Source organism: Pocillopora damicornis, chromosome 1 (assembly GCF_964200805.1).
Source record: "Pocillopora damicornis chromosome 1, jaPocDami1.2, whole genome shotgun sequence".
Taxonomy (NCBI): Eukaryota; Metazoa; Cnidaria; class Anthozoa; order Scleractinia; family Pocilloporidae; genus Pocillopora; species Pocillopora damicornis.
In genome coordinates, this window is record NC_142670.1 from 10,899,538 (window position 1) to 10,917,500 (window position 17,963).

Genomic DNA, 17,963 nt, shown 5'->3' on the forward strand with positions numbered 1-17,963 from the left:
TTAAAACCAAGAGAATGACCAGCTCAGCGTGTAGAACGCTGCACCGGTATCGCAAAGGTGATGGATTCTAATCCCGCAGGGGCCTGAATTTTTCTCAGGTCTTATTTTTACTGCTATTTGAGTAGTGTTCATAACTGCTAGGATCACTTTCATAATCATTTCTTCAACGGCAGTTCACATACCGGTATATATGATTTTCATATATTTTCAGTCATTGGGCCTTTTCGGTGAGTGATGATTTTCTCAACCAGTATTGATCCGTTGAAATCTTTGCTCACGTCAGGCGTAAGTTTTTTTTCACTAAAACGGTGTTACTGTTCGTTTTAGAAGTTTTAGAAGTTTTGCATGAATAACGTACGCTAGTCACAGTCAAGACTTCCTTCTGTTTAACTTCGATCACGGAAAAGCGTATTAGTAAAGACAGGTCAGTATTAAAGAAACGAATGGCAATGTCAACAAAAGCATAAAAAACAAAAGGTGACGGCAATCCCATAGTTCCATAAGAAGTAAAATAAAGAAAAATTAACTGCTGTTGAAGAGAATACTTCTTCTGAGGCGAGAAACTCTTCTGAGGAGAAAATTCGCCTCTCGTTCTAAAGATGGAATCTCGTCAACATCATATGCGGTCTCCTTGTCGGCCGATTCTTCATCACTGCTTGGGGAATCGTACTCTGACATCCCATCTTCCTCTCGAGTTCAGAACGTTCTAGGCTGACCGGCTCACCCGGCTGAATTTCTCTCTGATAGAGGTACGATGAGAGAGTTCCAGCTCTCCTGTCTGATAGAACGCTGACGCACTGCAGCACCAAATGTTTGCCCCTAGTCCCTCATCTTCTGTACGCTTTCACGGTGGTGCCATCGGTACAGGTGGTAATGGTTAAATTACTGATATGGCTGACAGGATCATAGTACGTTCGAGCACAGCATACCGAGACTATAGTAGGCTGCCCAATGGTTTGTCCTCTCTAATCCTTCCTTGGCTGCGTTTCCAAAGTTTCTCGCGTAGTTCAACAACTCAGCAGGTTAAGAGAGTCATATCCGTATAATTCTGAGACTTACTGGAGGTTTTCAAGGCCGTATTAAGCATTTAAACAGACACAACAGTCTGAGATGACACGTTACCGTGTGGGCCACGAAGGGTTTTTGTTAAATTGGCAACCTCGCTTCTAAAAAGCAAGACTTACTCCTCTAATAAGCACCCAAGACTTAACTTCTCGCTAATGAACCAAGGAAGGTGAAGAAAATGTATTTCATAGCTCCTGAAAACGGTAATTTTTTCGAGAAAAAATAATCACTCGAGATGATTCTGTATTCACTGCGCAAACACCTCACCCTCATACAAGGGAAATAAGCAAAAGTGACAGGATAAAAGCGGATGAACCTTGCGTGGACTGGATTATTCAGTGTGTGCTGTACCACGGTATTCAAGTCTGAAAAATCTGCAAGCACAAAATGAAATCCAGACATGACATGTCGCATTGTGATGGCCTGAACAAAAATTTGGCAGATTAGTTTTATCATCCCAATTAATTATCATTTTCTATCTTAAAGGAAGTCAGTCGTACACCACCCAGAATCACCCTCCCCTCCCTCTCTACAGCAACTCCCTTAAATTACACCTCATGAAGCCACGGATGGTGAGAGCGGATTCATTTCGAAGTCAGTCGGTGACGATTTCATTGACATAACTTTTTATTGAGTGGCTGAGTAATTTTTCCAATTTGAGATGTCTGAAAAATGGCTTCTCGTCGATGGAAAAGATTCACGGCTCTAGATCAGTTTTACCGCTTTTTTCAGATTGTGTGCCATAGAAATGCTAGAATGAATACCCCTCATAATATCGGTCAGTTAGTACGTGTGCTATGATTGGTCAAAATAGCGCACTCAATTGCACTAAATTTCTAGCTAAACTCAAAAGTTTATTTGAATTGATATCTCCCACCCTTCATTTGAACCCAGAGATGTAAAAAAAGAATCTTGGTTACCTCCTTTTATTAGTCTGTATCGAGCCGAGCCACTACCGCTATCGAACACACTATAGACTTACTGAATCGTTGCAGCTTAACGTCAACTTACTTTCAGCACAAAGGTAAACACTACAAACAGTTACGCGGTACAGCTATGGTGTCTTCAGCTTCCGTTGTTGTAGCAGAAATTGTTAAACGTTAAAGTGAGAGACAAAACCAAGAAACACACTGTAAACCAAAAGCAAGCGAAGAACAAAACCAGAATTAGACACAAAACAAGTGAAAGGCAAAAGAAAAGTTTGAGATCAACATAAATAAACAAGAACCGGGAACAAAAAAAAAAAAATAATAATAACCATAAGCCTGATTGTAAAGCCGTTACGAACGAATCTTGTATTCGACTACACTCCATGCCAAGGGGAATATTACGTCGCAACCCGAGGTACGTCTCGTTTCTCCTACGCAATCGGCACCGTCATTTTTCGGTCTTGGGAGCAATCTCTTTCTCTGTCGCACACACATGGCGATCGTAATCGTTCGGAAAAAATCCAAATAAAGTCCAGACGAGTTTCACCAGTCTAGAAACGAATTAGGTCTATAATCCTTGAGGAACAACAAAACGTAATCGGATAAACACTGAAGAGGCCTACAGCGCTCAAATCGTTGTTTACCAATGTCGGTGTTTTTTTTAATTGCGGATACAAAAACGTATAAAATTTGAGACGATGGATCCGGGAATTCCGGTTTTAGCCCAGTTCATTTCCACTTTGTAGCCAATTAGTACCCAGGATGCATAGTGCGCTTGTAAGAATGGCGGATAAAGCAAGACGACAGTGCATCTGAAATAATGAGCTCAAACGAAAATGATTAATGAAGAATCTCGGGCTTGACGAAGCCTCTTGTGGAATGTAAAACAGAGGTGAGATTTTAAGCGACACATTGTGTTCAGTACGCCTAAGTAGCACTTGTAGTTAACACAAGTAAGTTCGTTTTAACAAAGTCAGGTTCAACATGTAAGACTTGGTTATGAAATGCCGGTACATGTAGTTGATAAGGTTTGTAGCTAGGGACTCATCTAGTGTATACTCACATTTATTTATGTAAGCATTGCTCGTATTAATCTTAGCCGTGACAAATTACCCAATCGGAAAGTTATTTGAAACCTAGAATAAAAATTGCATGGAAGGCACATAAGGTTTGGTTTGTTTATTTTTAATTAAGCTTAAATAATGCTAAGGAGTTACGTTTGTTTTTCTCCGCGGCAAAATAGCGATTACACATAGTTGCGGCTTAAAATGAATTTTTCAGAACAAAATTATCTTCAGGTTTCTTTTGTTATCGTTTTTTGCCTTGTTTTGCTCTGTTGTATTTCGATTTACTTTCCAGCAAAGTGCAACTTATGATTAAATTAATCAAGTGTAGAATAGATTCTTTGGTTCACCACTAAAAGGAAATAAGCAAAGTTTTAGTGAAAGACATATTTCTTTTTGATGACAGCTTAGCAAATGATCAGTGTGATAAAGGTTTGAAAAAGTATTGTTGAAGATCAGCCACATGTCAGTTGTCAAAGCACTAAGGTGGTGTGATCTCTGGGAAGATTTCTTTGCCACTGCACTTTAGGATTACAGAGAGTAACTTAACTCTTCAATAAGTGTCTTCTTCTGAGTTTCAAATTTGGGAAAGGATACAATTTTGCCTCCTAATATGACTTACTTAACCCTTTACACCCTAACATCAGTATGCATATTCTCCTTACTGTTCTTTATATGATTCCTAAGGTGCTGACAAGGAGAATTTGGTTACTGATCAAAAGCTTCTTTCATTGATGATCATTTCCTTTATTCTCATGACCTTGATGTGTGATTTAGGGGTGATTTATGTAATGAGAAATTAGATACTGGTCACTCCTAATGTTTGAAGGGTCAAAGAAAAGAAGGAAGCTGTAAGAAATAAATGAAAAGTACTGTTGTTGCCACAAATCACACTGACAATTCGTTTACATTTTCTTTCCATTGCATTTTCATTGAGTTCTTTTGTTTTCAAGTCTGTTACTTTCTTCAATTTTCTGTTACTTTTTTTGCTCAATTTACCTATGTTTATATCATTCATATAAGTTCTTTACTGTAAATTTTATTCATTCTGATTTACAGTTTAACTTTGCTGGATCATTTTTCTGAATGGCATTAAATGGTTCTCTATTGTCTTTAATCAGGATCTTGTACAACATTTGTTTGTGTCTTTCGTTCTCCTTTATTTTGTTTTCTTGTTTGTTTATTTTTGAAAAAACTTTTTATTTGTAGTTTTATTTTAGCAACCACTTTGATTATTCACCTTGCTTTGATTCTTCACTTTTTTTATTTTGTTTGGAAGGATATTAATCCTTTAACTCTTAAGATCTCAGTAGTAATTCTCCTTCCTGTCTGCCATATAGTTCTTGTGATGTTAATTTGGAGAATTTGGTAGAGGATCAACTAATAATCCCCTAATTAATATTTTTCTTTATTCTCATCACTTGTCTGCTTGATATTGTAATGACATTGTAAGGAGAAATTCTGTCTTGGTCACTCATGGGAAATAGAAGGTAAAAAAGTGTTTCTTTTTGTACCATTACAAGTAATTTTGGCCATCACAAGCACCTCTGAGTCTGAGATTCCCACTAACCACAAAATTTTCCTTTTTTTTCTCTTTTATTTATCTTTTTAAACCAATGATTAGTAGTAAGTCTCAGACATCATGCAGTTCCCCTCTCTAATTTTCCCCCTTGCCTACAATTCTGATTTTCTTTTGGGCAGTATATAATGGATGACAACCCAATTGGTAGCCTTTGACAACCCATGGCTTTTGTTAGAGAAAAGAATGCTTATGTCTGAGAGGTTTGGTTTGTAAATTATATTACAGCTTCCCTCTTGCCATGCCAAATGGAGGCTATTATGTTTATTATCTTTTAAATACTTTTCAACACATGGGAAAAATGTTTATGAACAGCTTACTGTTTATAGTGTGGGAGGTTCACATTTCAGTGTTCTCTGAAATGATTTTATGAACAAAAGTAACATGTAACCTCTTCTATAACAACCACACAATGCTTTTCATCCTGAATTAAATCCTTAACACAGAGTTTTCCATATTGGATGTACATGTAAGGTTTGGAAATTGGGAAATATCTCTTGAGGTATATCCTTGGACATCCCCCAGTTTTTAGGTAGAGGATATTCTGTCATGTGATGGGTTTAGACCAATTGCAGACAAGCAAATATATGCGTTGGATTATAATGGCATTTATTGATTATGAATAATTTATTGTAAAAGTAAGGTAGCTGAAGTATTGTAAGTGTAATGTGTGGTGTTGTAATTAAGAGTTTGTAAAATATGAAGAACAGAGAGAAACAAAGACAGAAACCAACTTAGGCCACTGCAAAATACAAGAAACCAAATTGCTGTTTTTGTCTCTAATTGCTTGATTAGATAGTGCTAATACTTAAGTCAATCACATACCAAGGTCATGGAAAAGTTTAGAAATATTATATTGTTTTTAGGCTCAATCCAATTTATAAATAGCACTGTTTATAATGAGTAAAAAGATCATTATAGCATTCAAATCTGTCCCAAATTGTCTCCTCTTAACCAACTACCTGAAATCTTGATCCTTTTAGCTCCAAGATCTGAGAATTGACTCACTCAACTGAAAACCTTACTCAGTTTGTTTTAGGTGTTGCTGGGAATATGCCTGAGATTGTTTTAACCCTTTAACTCCTAGACGTGATTCACATGTAACTTCTCCCCACAATATTCATCCACTATCCAGCAAACAGGTAATGAGAGTACTCAAATGTATCAGGTAGAAGTTTTTATCTTGATCTAACACTAAATTCTTACAACTACTTTACATGGAAATGTGTACCAGCTAGAAAGGAGAATTAACAATTAGATCCTAGGAGTTAAAGGGTTAATGCTCAAACAAAAATTTTTCTTCAAGGTCTTTTAAATATTTTATTTTCCTAATTGTTGTTTTTTTTTCAGGCCCTTCTTTATGGAAGCTGTGTGTCCCAGAAAGACAACATTACCAAGCATGCCTGTGATAAGGAGTTTCAAGCACTTAAAGGCTGTACGAGACAAGCAGTAAGTTTTCTGGTAGACTGATCAGGCTCCCTTTTTTTTCCTGTGTTTAATCAGCTTGGATATCATGTTAGATTTTAAACCACAAACTCAATTATCATGACAAGATAGTCAAATGGGGGCAGAAATGTGTCCTTTCAGAGAGTGGGGTGATAAAAAAGAAAATCTTGACTTGGCAAATACTTCTCATGCAACACATTCTTTGCCATACTTTTCAGTATTCAGAGTTTGTTTCAGTTCAAACTTTGTTAAACATAAGCAGTTAATGACTGACTTCAAGGGATACAGTGAGTTTTCTTTTCCCAAGACTCTTAAATGTTCCTTGAACTGAAGCCAAAGGGAACAATTAGGGTCAAATAAAAAATGGCTTTTGAGTTGGGAGGTATAACATCGTGATTTTAAACAATTGCAAAAGAATTTGTAGTACTTACAATGTACCTACTTAAACATATACTCTCAAACTAACTCTTATACTCTCAAATTAGTCAGAATTAATCAGAATTAATCAGGTTCATCCTTTTATCAGTGGGTACTGTCCCACAGTGAGAGAGGGATGGGGTTTAACTTTTCATTCTCAAATTGTTGGTGTATTTTTTTATTATTTTCCTCCTGATTTTAATTAACAGTCATCAGCAAAAGCTAGGGACTCAAGATGAATAAGAGACTACAGTAAGTCACTTAGACATAGGACTGCTGTGCTTTTTCTACTTAAATTCAAATACTACTTACCTAAAATAATGTAATAATATTCATTATATACTGAAACAGAATGTGTCATTCTTGATTAGTCTATTGTGAATGAAAATAACTTATTAAGTTCAATACAGGATTTCCATACTACACACTGGCTTGAAATTAAAGCTTTTAACCCTTTCACTTCCAAGATCTGATTGTAAATTCTCCCCTCTAGCTGCTACACATTTCCTTTTAAATAAGTTACAAGAATTTGGTGTTGAATCAAGAAAACAACCTCTACCTGATAAGTTTAAGTATTCTCCTTACCTCTTTGCTGGATGATGAATGGATTTTATAGGGAGAAGTTACATGTCAATCACTTCTGGGAGTTAAAGGGTTAAAGATAACTAAACAACAATAAACTTTTTAGTAGTTAAAAGAAAACATTAAAATTTGATGTGTCCATCCTCCTCTGCATTCTAATGAATGATCAAATCAAACAATATAATTATCTTAAGGCATTTTCCAACTGGTTGAAAATGTTTTGAGAAATGTGCACCAGGAATGTACAAAGAGCAGTATTTGTATGAGGTTTTGTTTAGAACATATCATACATAAAAACATATTAAACAGCTCTTACAGTTCATAATTTATGGTTACTCATTATATGTTTGGAAAGTTTCCCAAAAAGCACTCCAACAGCTGGTTCATTTACCAAAGCTTTGTAAACATCATTGATGCCTTTGCATTCAGAGATGCACTTGAGCTCATGGGATTTCCCTTACAAATACATGTGTGATTAAATTAGATTCACAGAATTGATTGATAGAAAAAAAAATTAAATTCATCATATTTGGAAGATGATGCTCATGTAACTGTTATGCTGTTACATACATTTCCCATCTGCTCCCCTGTGTTCACATGTGTCAATTCCTGCAAGAACACTCTGTCAGCCAAGGAAATCATAGAAGCACAATGGTATTCTAGAATCCTTAATCTATACACATGCATTCCCTATTGTCTGTTTTTAACCCTTTACACTCTAACATCAATATATATGCATATTCTCCATACTTTTCTCTGTGTTCTGACAAGGAGAATTTGCTCAACAATCAAGAGCTTTTTTTTGTTGGTGATCATTTGCTCTGTTCTCATGACTGTAATGTTTAATTTAGGGATGATATTGTAAGGAGAAATTAGTTCCTTGTCACTATTTGGGGTTTGAGGATTAGAGAAAGTTAGTGTTCAAATTATAGAAAACCTGGTGTGCCTGGCCTTTTTGTTTACTCTGCAACAAGATGTTTTTAAAGTAAGGATTCTTATCAGTAAGAAATTTATCATGTACTGTTTTAATTTTTTATCTCTCTAAAGATTTCCTCTTGTTTGATGATGTATTTTTGTTGCAGGCAAAGAAGATTAAAGTGTAGAGACTTGAAAAGAGAGAAAAACTGCACCTGTTGCCGCAAAGTTCAGGAACAGAAGATGTCACAGGGAACCCACTCACTTTTTGTCTGTGATAAAAAATGTAAGGAGACATTTAGGCTTGTGGAAACTTAAAAAGAATGTAATGGAAGTCCCTGTGCTCAGTTTGAGTGTCACGATTTTTATAGTTTTTAAATTTGTTTTGTTTTTTCAGGTACTTGGAAATCCAACGCCATTGTAGAATTGATGAATTAAAAGAAAATTCTGAGTGTAAAGCTTATTCTAAAATGGTGACCATTTTATGATTCCATTTTTAGTCACCCCAGATATGGTAACGTCATTTCCTGTGTAAATTTCCAGCTTTTAAAAAGTGAGATTTTATTTTAAAACTGAAATAGTAGCCAATGTGCTGGGTAGTTGAACTCATGAACATGTTCTACCACAGAAATATCAGGCATTGAAAAGATTACAGGGTATATGATCATGAAAAAGTCAAGTTTCATCGTTTGGTGGCTTGTTATTGAACTTTTAGTTGAACTGTTAAAGGCCTGTTTACCCAAACAAAACAAAACAAAACAAAACCAAAAAATCATAAGTGTCCCCCCCTCCCCACCCCTCCGGGTATAAGCCCACCTCTCGCTTTTCTCGTTTAGGGAGCGGGGCCGATGTTAGCCTTGTCACGCTCTCGGTTAATGGAAATGAGCGAAAGACCTGCCGTGGGATCAGGAAATCGTGACCACCGACTTTAACTTGCCCGGTCCTTCGCTTGTCTCCAATCCACTGACTGAGAGTCTCAAAGAGGTTTCTTTTTTGGAGAAAATTTGTCTGTTCAACTTATCCTCGGACAATCGTGAAAATGACAAGTCTCACCATTTTAAACGTAAGGAATGGAATTTACTTACTACATAGATATAGGGATCAGAGAAATGCAACTGTAAAGTAAGGCAAAGACCTCAACACGTGATCGCGTGACAGTAAGGAAATTTTATTTCCGTTGTCAAGGTCGTGATTATTTTGAATTAAGCGAATGTCACGATTACATATTCGAAGGTCATTGAAATAACAGCTCAAGTCAGTCCTATAAGGGGAACGATATGAATTGCTGCTGCGTTGAAAAGTCATCAGAATTCCGACGTCGTACGTGGTATTAAACAAAACGAAATTGTTGGTAGAGTTCTTGTAGGTTTGTAAGTAGTTTCTTTATCGGCTATCACATTCCTCACCTATTCAAACATTTTTCAACTTTGGAGAATATTACTACGCTATCTTTTCGTAATATTTGTATGATCTCTCTCTCGAAAATTTATTTCGATTTAATTACTCGGCCATTTGTTACCATAAATAACATTTTTACTATAGGCCCTTGTTGTAGTCCTTGTTCTCTTGGAAAAATTGTCGCTACCTAAATCTGAATAACCTGCAACCTGAGTAATAAGTAAACAGGGTAAAAATAAGGAGACCCACAGTACTCAATTTACGCAACGTTAAACTTGGGGATGTAAGCGTCTCGTGGGCTGTTTTCACTTTTTGTAAAATGAGTAGGCTAAAGATTAGACAAGAATCCAGCACCAAACAAAGTACGTCACCAAAAGGACGGCGCCTACAGCGAGAGCAGATTGACAAAGCCGTGTCTTGCGCGAGAAATACTGAGTAACCACATGGCTTCAATTGCATAATCAGTCATAATTTATGCGTCGTACTCTTTGCGGCACGGTGCTGTATTTGGCATTCACAGGACCCCAGGTAAGTGAGGTAACCCACCAAGCCATCATCGAAATTAGCCTGTGTTTACATTCAGTCTTACATCCCCGGGATCCCGGGGTGAAGTTTCTCGAGATTGTTGTCGTGCTTGAACTGAGGGAGTTAAGATTTCATTACGGCGACGTGTGGTAAAACTTTGCCATTTTGTTGAGTTCAAATTAAAAACGCGACTAAATTGCTGTTGAAGTTTCATTACTCAAGAGGAAGTCGGTGTTTAACATTTTAGTTCTGTATGGGACGGCTAGGAAATTTACAAAGTTTCAAAACACACGTGTTTCGCTGTTATTTCGTTCATTTCTTCGCTTTGATTTACTTTTATAACAGATTCACTCCACTAGATTACAAATAGTCAATACTGAGCTTGAAGTACTCGTTGCTCGCCATCTGTATTTTTCGAAAGTGCTCGCTGCTCGCGAGAAGAATTTGACAACTTCTTGTGCTCGCAAAAATAAACAAACTGCTCGCATGCTCACAAAGACCATTCGATACCCCTAATTATCGATTGCCTTGTAAATTTGGGGGAAAGTTATATTACTGTAAGCGCTGATTATTCCATGCATTGCTGAGATCATGGTGCTGTAGAACCTAAAGCAACATTCTTATCGAACCCCCAAAATAAAGTTTCCAATTGTTGTTTTCTTGCCCGTAGACATGTACACTTTTGTATAGTTACGATAACGTTTCACGGTTTGATGTCTTTTCTTGACACCCTTTGTCATTTGGATTGTTTTCCTTTTCATGCGATACATTGGAAAACTAATATTATAGAACCTCGAATTAAATCTAAGAGGTCACAGTTCACATTGGATAAATTAGGCTGAAGAAAGCTCAAGTTGGCCAATTTGCATCAAAAGTCTGTATGCTTAGAGAACCATTCTGTAAGGCCAGACTCTTCACGAGGGGTCGATCAACGTGACTGCTGGGGCTTGCCATTTTAACCTGTAAACACAATAATCAGAACACTGTGATTAAATGGCAAAGGAGGACAATAGAGTGCATGAATTGCGTTTGATTATTGAGATGGGAGCCAGCGATGAAACATGAAACTATGGAAGTAAAAAACTTCATGCTGTGTGTTAAACGAGCAAAGTTACCAATCGAACAACAAAAGAGGTGACTGTTGTCAACTCGGTATTAAAAAGAAGATTGAAGATCTTTACTAACAAATATCACTATATAACAGAAATTACATTAAATTGGAGTAATGTAATGAGCTGTACCTTGCACGGGTTGAAGGCTGACATAATGCACCTCATGAATATGTCCCAGCACAAGAGGTTTGCTTTCGTCAACTGGACAATATGGTGTAATGATTACATCATTGCTATGGGATAGACTGCTGACCACACGAATGCACGTTTTAAAGTAGTTTGCTGCGGCACACAGAATCACGTGATCACCCCAAGCGCCATCTTGTTCCATGTGTACTAGGTATTCAGTCCACGTTTGATGTCCATGTACAAAGTCAAACAGATCTGTTCCATCCGGCTGTAAGAAAGATCAGTTAAAGAAGGAAAATTAAAAGTATTGTTGATAGGAACTTAAGCGCGTGGAGTACAAGTCAGGGAGTAATTTTATGAGAATGGTACGAGACGAACTGTAATTAGCAATTTACTGTATAGTAACAAGTTTTGTGATTGAAGAGTCTTTCAGAACGTCCGTGTATATTCCAAAATACTTTGCAAACAACAGGAAAACAACAAGAAAGATCCATCATTAAGAAAACGACCAGAATTCTGTCATCTGATAGAGGTTTAAAGGGTGCTTTTTTGACACTCAAATATTCAAATGACTAAAACCGTGGAGGGCTGCTTTTCTGGACAAAACATCAAGCAACATATGAATTTAACTATAACCAACGTCACTGTGTGGTTTCTTAAATAATAAAGTTAAATATTTCAAGTTCCCTTTTCCACCAAGGGTACAAGCTGGTATCAGAGCTCCTGAAAAAAAAAACCATCATTCTATATAGGAAGACTAACAGAACTCCTGGTCACTTCACGCTGTGAACACTGGAATAGGTTCTGGTGGTGTTGGCCAAGTGGCCTGTATTATCACTGAAACTTTATCACACTCTTAAAATAACTTCACGTGACATACTCTGTTAGACATACTAACATCAACTTACAAGTTTTGGGTCACCCCTGAGGTACTGAACCAAGATTTGTCTTAATTCGCCATGTGGGATTTTGATTCCCCTAACAATTTCCAGTTGTTCGGACAAGGCATAGAACATGCAATTTCCTGATCCTTGATTGTCAGATATTCTGAAGCCCCTGTCTGATGCAATATTCCTCAGCCCCAACGATAGATCTGTTCTTCTCTTGACTTTGCTTGCATTTAGTTGCATCTGCTGAAGTTCCTGGATGATTCGGTCGAGAGAACCTAGAACATATAACGTTTTCATTAATCTAACTGCATAAAGAAAGAAAAAAGCGAAACAATCGTCTGCTGGAAATTAACAATTCCCAATCTAGTAAGAGAAACTTTCAGGGTAAAAAGGAAAAGAGCTTCAAGCTCCAGACTTCCGCTGTTTGGTCCAACAACTCAGCCTTAAAAAGGAAGCTGTAGCTGTCAATTAAGTTACTTTTTAACTTCTATTTCTGTCTGTGAATGAATACACTAATAATCAAGAGAGAAGAAGCAGAGAAGAAAAATTAGCGACAAGGTCTACACTCTGACATATCTGTGTAACTGGAAAACGGAATCCTCGAAAAAAAGTACGGGCTTCAAAAATGTACAGATGTATTTCCTGTACCACATGAATATGTGATTATTCCAATGTTGTTTCAAAAGACAATTGTATCGTGAATAGAACATAAACTGGTTTTGATAGGAACAGTATTTAAACTTTGGTTTTGTTTTGAGAAAAAGCAGAAGAAATGCCCATGTCTCCCTGTTTCAGACAATTTATGATAGTTTCCAATTGCAATGGGATGAAAACTTCAAATGACCCAAAGAAATGAATAACACTAAGCCGTCCGTCCAGATCAGAAAGTATAAGACAATCAAATTTCTTCTACACGTCTTACGTTTGCGACTGAAGTGTGCAGGGGTATAAATAAAAACATAAGTACATAGTGTCTCATAAGTAAAAGTACCTTACTATAAAGTTTTTACAAAGCATAGCTGGCCTGAAGTCAAAAGTTAAGGAAAGAAAATTGCTGAATCTCCTTGTTACCTGTCTGTACTTCTTAAAGGATGTCAATTATCATGTATTATTAAATTCATTTACTCACTTGGAGTCAGTAATGTATCAACTGTTAGTTGTTCGGTTGACGTGTCAACAACTTCGACCTGCCGAGCTCTGAAACTTGTGTCTCGTCTTTTAGAAGCTAAAAAGATAGAAAGAAACTTTTGTTTTAATATTACAGCAATCAAGAACAGAATAAAACAACTGATTACTATTCATGTTTAACATCTATTTTATACGAGGTGTTCATACTTTCCGCCACAGTTAATAAGAGATCGAAAGCCGAGTAGCCCCCTAAAACACTTTTTGAAGGATATTCAAAACAATCTCACCATGAACTATGTCCCACATCTTCTCCACAAGACTGTCACACTGATTCTCCCAGCTAAACTTCTCTTCATATGAACTCCTCAGTTGTTGAATATCTTGAAGTCGATCTGATCTCTCCTTCTGTCGGACACCAGCAATTGCCTTTGCCCACTCCTTAGGGTCCTCAGACTCCACCACGAATGATTTGCCTGATGGTAAAGTGCACAGTGCTTCACCAAATCCCGAGTTTCCACTGACAAGAATGGGAAGACCAGCAGACAACGCTTCTAATGCTGTCAGACCAAACCCCTCTGTTCTGGAGGGCATGATGCAGAGATCAACTTCATAAAATAATTTTTTCAAGCTCTCTTTGCTTTTTATGAATTTTCTGACGGTCAGTTGCCTTTTATCAATTCCACTCTTCAGCAAATCCTCTGCTACCTCATCCTGTTCACTGTCAGGTGCACCCACGAAGATGAGACAGTAAGACCTGTCTTTTAGTTCAGTTATTGCTCTAGCAGATATATCGTAGCCCTTCAAGCTGAAGTCCTCTGAGTCACCACGGCCAAACGTCAGTACCTTGAACTTCTTACGCTCGTTAGGGGCTTGTTTTACGTCAGAGAACTCACGGAATATTCCAGGAGTCAGTTGAAGGATGTCGTCCTCACTCTTGCATGAGCCGAGCTGAACGGAGAAAGCCTCTGTTAGCTTTGGTCCAACTGCCAACACAGCATCTGCCAACTCACACAACGCCACTTCCGTTAAATTCTTATCTTGACCCTTGGAAATAGCCTTGGGATAGTTTTTGTGTATTGCGAGTTCTTCAGGTGCAGTGTGCACCACCTGTATCCACTTGCACTGGTGCGATTCTCTAATAAATTGGGCTTGTTTACCAAGCTTTGCTCCATGACCCAGTACTATGTCAATGTCCAGATCTCTCGGTGGGGCACTCAGCCAGTCAAGGGGGTCGGCATAGCCTGGGCGTTCTTGTGCCTCTCTGAGGAATACATTGTGAATTCGAGCAATTCTCCTCTCTTCTTCAGAACAGGCAGACTGTGGGACAAGGAGAGTAACATCCACGTCAGAGTGTTTGGCCAACAGAATGGCAAGCTGTCTGTTGATGGTGGACAAGCCACCCATTGACGAACTCCACTCACTTCCCAGGAGAGTCGCCTTCAATGCTGTGGCAGACTTCATTAAATTTGTTTCACTTGTTTCATCATGTGATTTAGCAGCTACATTTGACGAGGACAAACCCTGAGGGAAAAAAGGTCATATAAGGTTATGATAATTAAATAAAAAAAAACTTTGGATGTGGTTATACAAATTTTTATTGACCAATACTTTACCGAAGAAAAAAAAAAAGGATAAAATTAAAAAACTATTTTACCTTGTTAGAAATTCTCAGACTTATATTTAGAACTGAAGAAAATCTATCAGGGCTCCCTTTCTCGACACTGATAACAGCCCAATTGATATTAGCATCAAGTTAATTAGGGGAGCGAAGAAAAGATGAAACTGAGGCTAGAAATTTTTGCTTGAGAGATCATTATAATTAATTATACCTGGCTTCTTCTTTTCAAGAACCATTTCTTCAATCCACAAACTGGTTCTACCATATTGCAAAGTTTTCGCGTACAGATGTCCGGCCGACCTTCGTTTGCATCAATGAGATGGAAGCAGTCCTTGTGTGTGCAAGTGGTTTTCACGTGATCTGAGCATGCACGACCTGTTTCTTCTACCCCTGGATGACAATAAGGACATGCAACACACAGCCTATACTGCAGTCCCCTCGGGTATGGCATTTCTTGTGACAAATTCTTTAGGGTGTCTTCAAGAAATTCACGAACAAGAGTCGCTAGTTCGACGGAGTTCTGTCCTTCAACCTGATCACTTTGTGCTTTTCTCTGTCTCAAGGTTACCTTCACAAATCCTGTTTTGCATATGAGGACAAAATCATGAACATCTTTCCCAATAATGAACCGTGCTCCATTTTGGTACAGGGTGGGTTGATCCATGCCCCATGTCTTTGAACACCAACGAATGGATCGCGAGACAAGCTGCAAGAAGAGACCATGAGGGACAAAGCCATGGACAAAGAGGAGATACAATGGACAAGGGTCAGTTAATGATAATTCCATGTTACAGAGTTCTACAGGCGATGACTTCAACTGAGCCGGTACAAAGTACTTCTTGTCAGTTGGGGAAGCTGAGAACTTAGCGATCAAACCAAATCGCTCCATCATGTCAAGGATGTCTGCCTTAACAATTTCTCCCATAATAAAGCTGGAGAACACATGATCAACATGTTTCATGCTAAGGATGCCACTTGCTTCAAGTTCCCGCCAGTACTCAGTAAATAAAGGAGTCTACAAAATATATAAATGACAGCAATTCCAGATTAGAGAAGTCCACTACATGTTCCTTTTGAATTTTTTCTGCGTACATGTACAGGAACTAGAAAAATTTATTTCAATCAATGTACCGAAATGGTCAGAAATTACACTCCTAATGTGCAATTTTGTATCTTGGGCTGCTCAGAGGTGATTATCAGTTGTTATTCACCACCACAGAAGCCAATTAGCACATGCAAAAAGAACTATTCGCTTGTGTGAATACAGTAATTGTGAGCGGTAGCGAGTCAATGCAAGTCTATTGTAAAGTAAAAAGGCTCAATCAATTTATGACCTAAAAAGCTGCAAAGGTACATGAAATAACTTAAGGTCAGCAGTTGCAAAGATCAGACTCACAGCTGTTGCATTAGTTGCCTATTTATTAAAAAAGGAAGTGTCACTCTCATTTTCTGTTGGTCTAAATTAATGAACATTTTCCAAGTAAGGCCTTTCTAAAATGAAATTTGTTTCATACCTGTTTATTGAAACGTGGAATGGTTATCAGCTGTTTGAACAGATCAATCAACCACTGAGCCTTCAGTACAACTGTACTGCGGTGTTTGATTATCATTCCAAGACCATGGTAAAAACTGATCATGGACTCAAACTCTTTTTCATCTTTCATGAAACAATGATTCCTTGCATAGAGCTCAAGTTGTTGCAGATTTCTGTGATAAATCTGTTTAGCCACCAAAGCTTCAATCACCTTTTCAAACAAAAACCATCTAAAAGGAAACAGAATACTTGAAATATATGTTAAGGGTTTAAAATTGGATATTGACTTCAGTCAGACATTTACTTATTTGTAGTCTTCCAGTGTTAATTAATCTATATCCTTGGTCTAGCTTTCCCCAGACTTTTGGACAACTCAAATATGGTTATATTTTTCCCACAAACAATCTCAATTCAAAGCTGTGCCTTTTCAAATATCCATCTCACATTCACACCTCTTCAAAAGACAGTATTGTCACAATGTCATGAATGAGAGTTTTGTCTGTTTGCACTTAAATGACTGCTGTGTATTTGTACAGTCTGATGTTTTAAGAATTTGGATGGACTTCAAACTAGTGGAGGTAAGATGATTTTGTTTTCATACAAATTTACATGCATATAGAGTTATACTCAAAACACTGACTGCTCTTCAAAGTACTATTCATGACTGTTTGAGTCAAAAATTGATTCCATACTCCATGAAGTGAGGTTTGCCAGATAAAATGTTATTTTCATTTACCTGACTGGTATTTTCTCCCCCATATAGGGCTCCTGCCTCAACACCTCCAGAATTTTGTTCTGCAATTCTTTTATTCCATCTGCTTTTCCTTCTTCCTTGCCTGGATATGTTTAGAAAATGAATTTAAAGCACAATGTAACACAGAAACATGTGCTTACAATGAGAATAGTCTGTATCATTCATGTGTGATTGCAGATATTTTACAGCTGACAACAAAGCTATGATGATAAACTCTTCAACTCTTCAAACCATCTTCTGTTCCTTAATTCAAACTTTGAAATTAATGGATCTGTCTGCAAAATTTATAGGCCCCAGTATGGTAATGCTGGTACATAAAGTAGCTGAAAGCTAAGAAGAGTGCTGCCAATAAGAAAAATTAACAACCCTAAGTAGCTTCCACTATTAAACTCATTCAACCAGGGCAGTATCGTTCCCTCACCACTCCCACGAAAACATTCCACGTGTCTGGCAACCTTTTAAAATTATAGTGATACAAAGCAGAACTACTTGATGACATGTAAATGTGAGTCAGATAATAATTATTGTATGCTCAATGCTTCCCAGCCATCTACCAAATGGGCCTTTGATTAAAGAAGAAAAAATGGCTACAAATTAAGTGTTCTTGAAATTGGTGCAAAGACAAGCTAGTAAGCAATTATAAAACCATCAATTACTGCAAGTGTTGTGAAGGATACAGTAAGATATAGAATATTTTACCTGTTTTATGTTTTCCTATCTGCTTTTGAAACTTCTGGATAAATTCCTTAATCAAGTTTGGTCTCTCAGTGTTATCAATGCAGAATAAGGGTCTGACCACATGCTTCTCATATTCCATACCAGAAATTCTCTCCTGTATTTGTTTCTTTATTACTTCTATGTCTTCAACTGGTTTGTCA

General features: G+C 37.5%; 2 protein-coding genes across 21 annotated transcripts in view; one reads left to right on the forward strand and one right to left on the reverse strand.

The window, feature by feature from the left end:
* LOC113683152 (uncharacterized) overlaps positions 1-17,963 on the forward strand; it is a 230,415-nt gene that overhangs the window by 141,497 nt on the left and 70,955 nt on the right. For 3 of the 18 annotated variants that reach the window (XR_016186332.1, XR_016186294.1, XR_016186174.1), the window contains exon 3: positions 8,165-8,682. The exons of 6 other annotated variants lie outside the window; for them this stretch is intronic. Coding sequence is in view for 5 of the 12 variants with exons in the window: in XM_089204689.1 (XP_089060815.1) it covers positions 4,770-4,840; positions 5,988-6,086; positions 8,165-8,283; positions 8,395-8,435 (330 nt within the window). In the remaining 7 variants the exon portion in view is untranslated. Of the gene's footprint in view, positions 1-2,740; positions 2,887-4,759; positions 4,841-5,987; positions 6,087-6,709; positions 6,753-8,164; positions 8,683-17,963 lie in introns of those variants that run through there. 9 more of the 18 variants (XM_089204884.1, XM_089204794.1, XM_089204746.1 and 6 more) reach the window with 7 other exon arrangements.
* LOC149051939 (uncharacterized) overlaps positions 10,216-17,963 on the reverse strand; it is a 19,931-nt gene continuing 12,183 nt past the window's right edge. Inside the window, exons 4-12 of one of the 3 annotated variants that reach the window (XM_089196094.1) lie at positions 17,785-17,963; positions 17,068-17,167; positions 16,312-16,561; positions 15,009-15,812; positions 13,467-14,700; positions 13,181-13,276; positions 12,070-12,326; positions 11,193-11,429; positions 10,216-10,880 (exon numbers count right to left, since the gene is read on the reverse strand). The exon at positions 17,785-17,963 is cut by the window's right edge and continues 518 nt beyond it. In XM_089196094.1, coding sequence (XP_089052220.1) covers positions 10,770-10,880; positions 11,193-11,429; positions 12,070-12,326; positions 13,181-13,276; positions 13,467-14,700; positions 15,009-15,812; positions 16,312-16,561; positions 17,068-17,167; positions 17,785-17,963 — 3,268 coding nt within the window. In that variant the 3' untranslated portion in view covers positions 10,216-10,769. Of the gene's footprint in view, positions 10,881-11,161; positions 11,430-12,069; positions 12,327-13,180; positions 14,701-15,008; positions 15,813-16,311; positions 16,562-17,067; positions 17,168-17,784 lie in introns of those variants that run through there. The other 2 variants (XM_089196145.1, XM_089196177.1) reach the window with 2 other exon arrangements.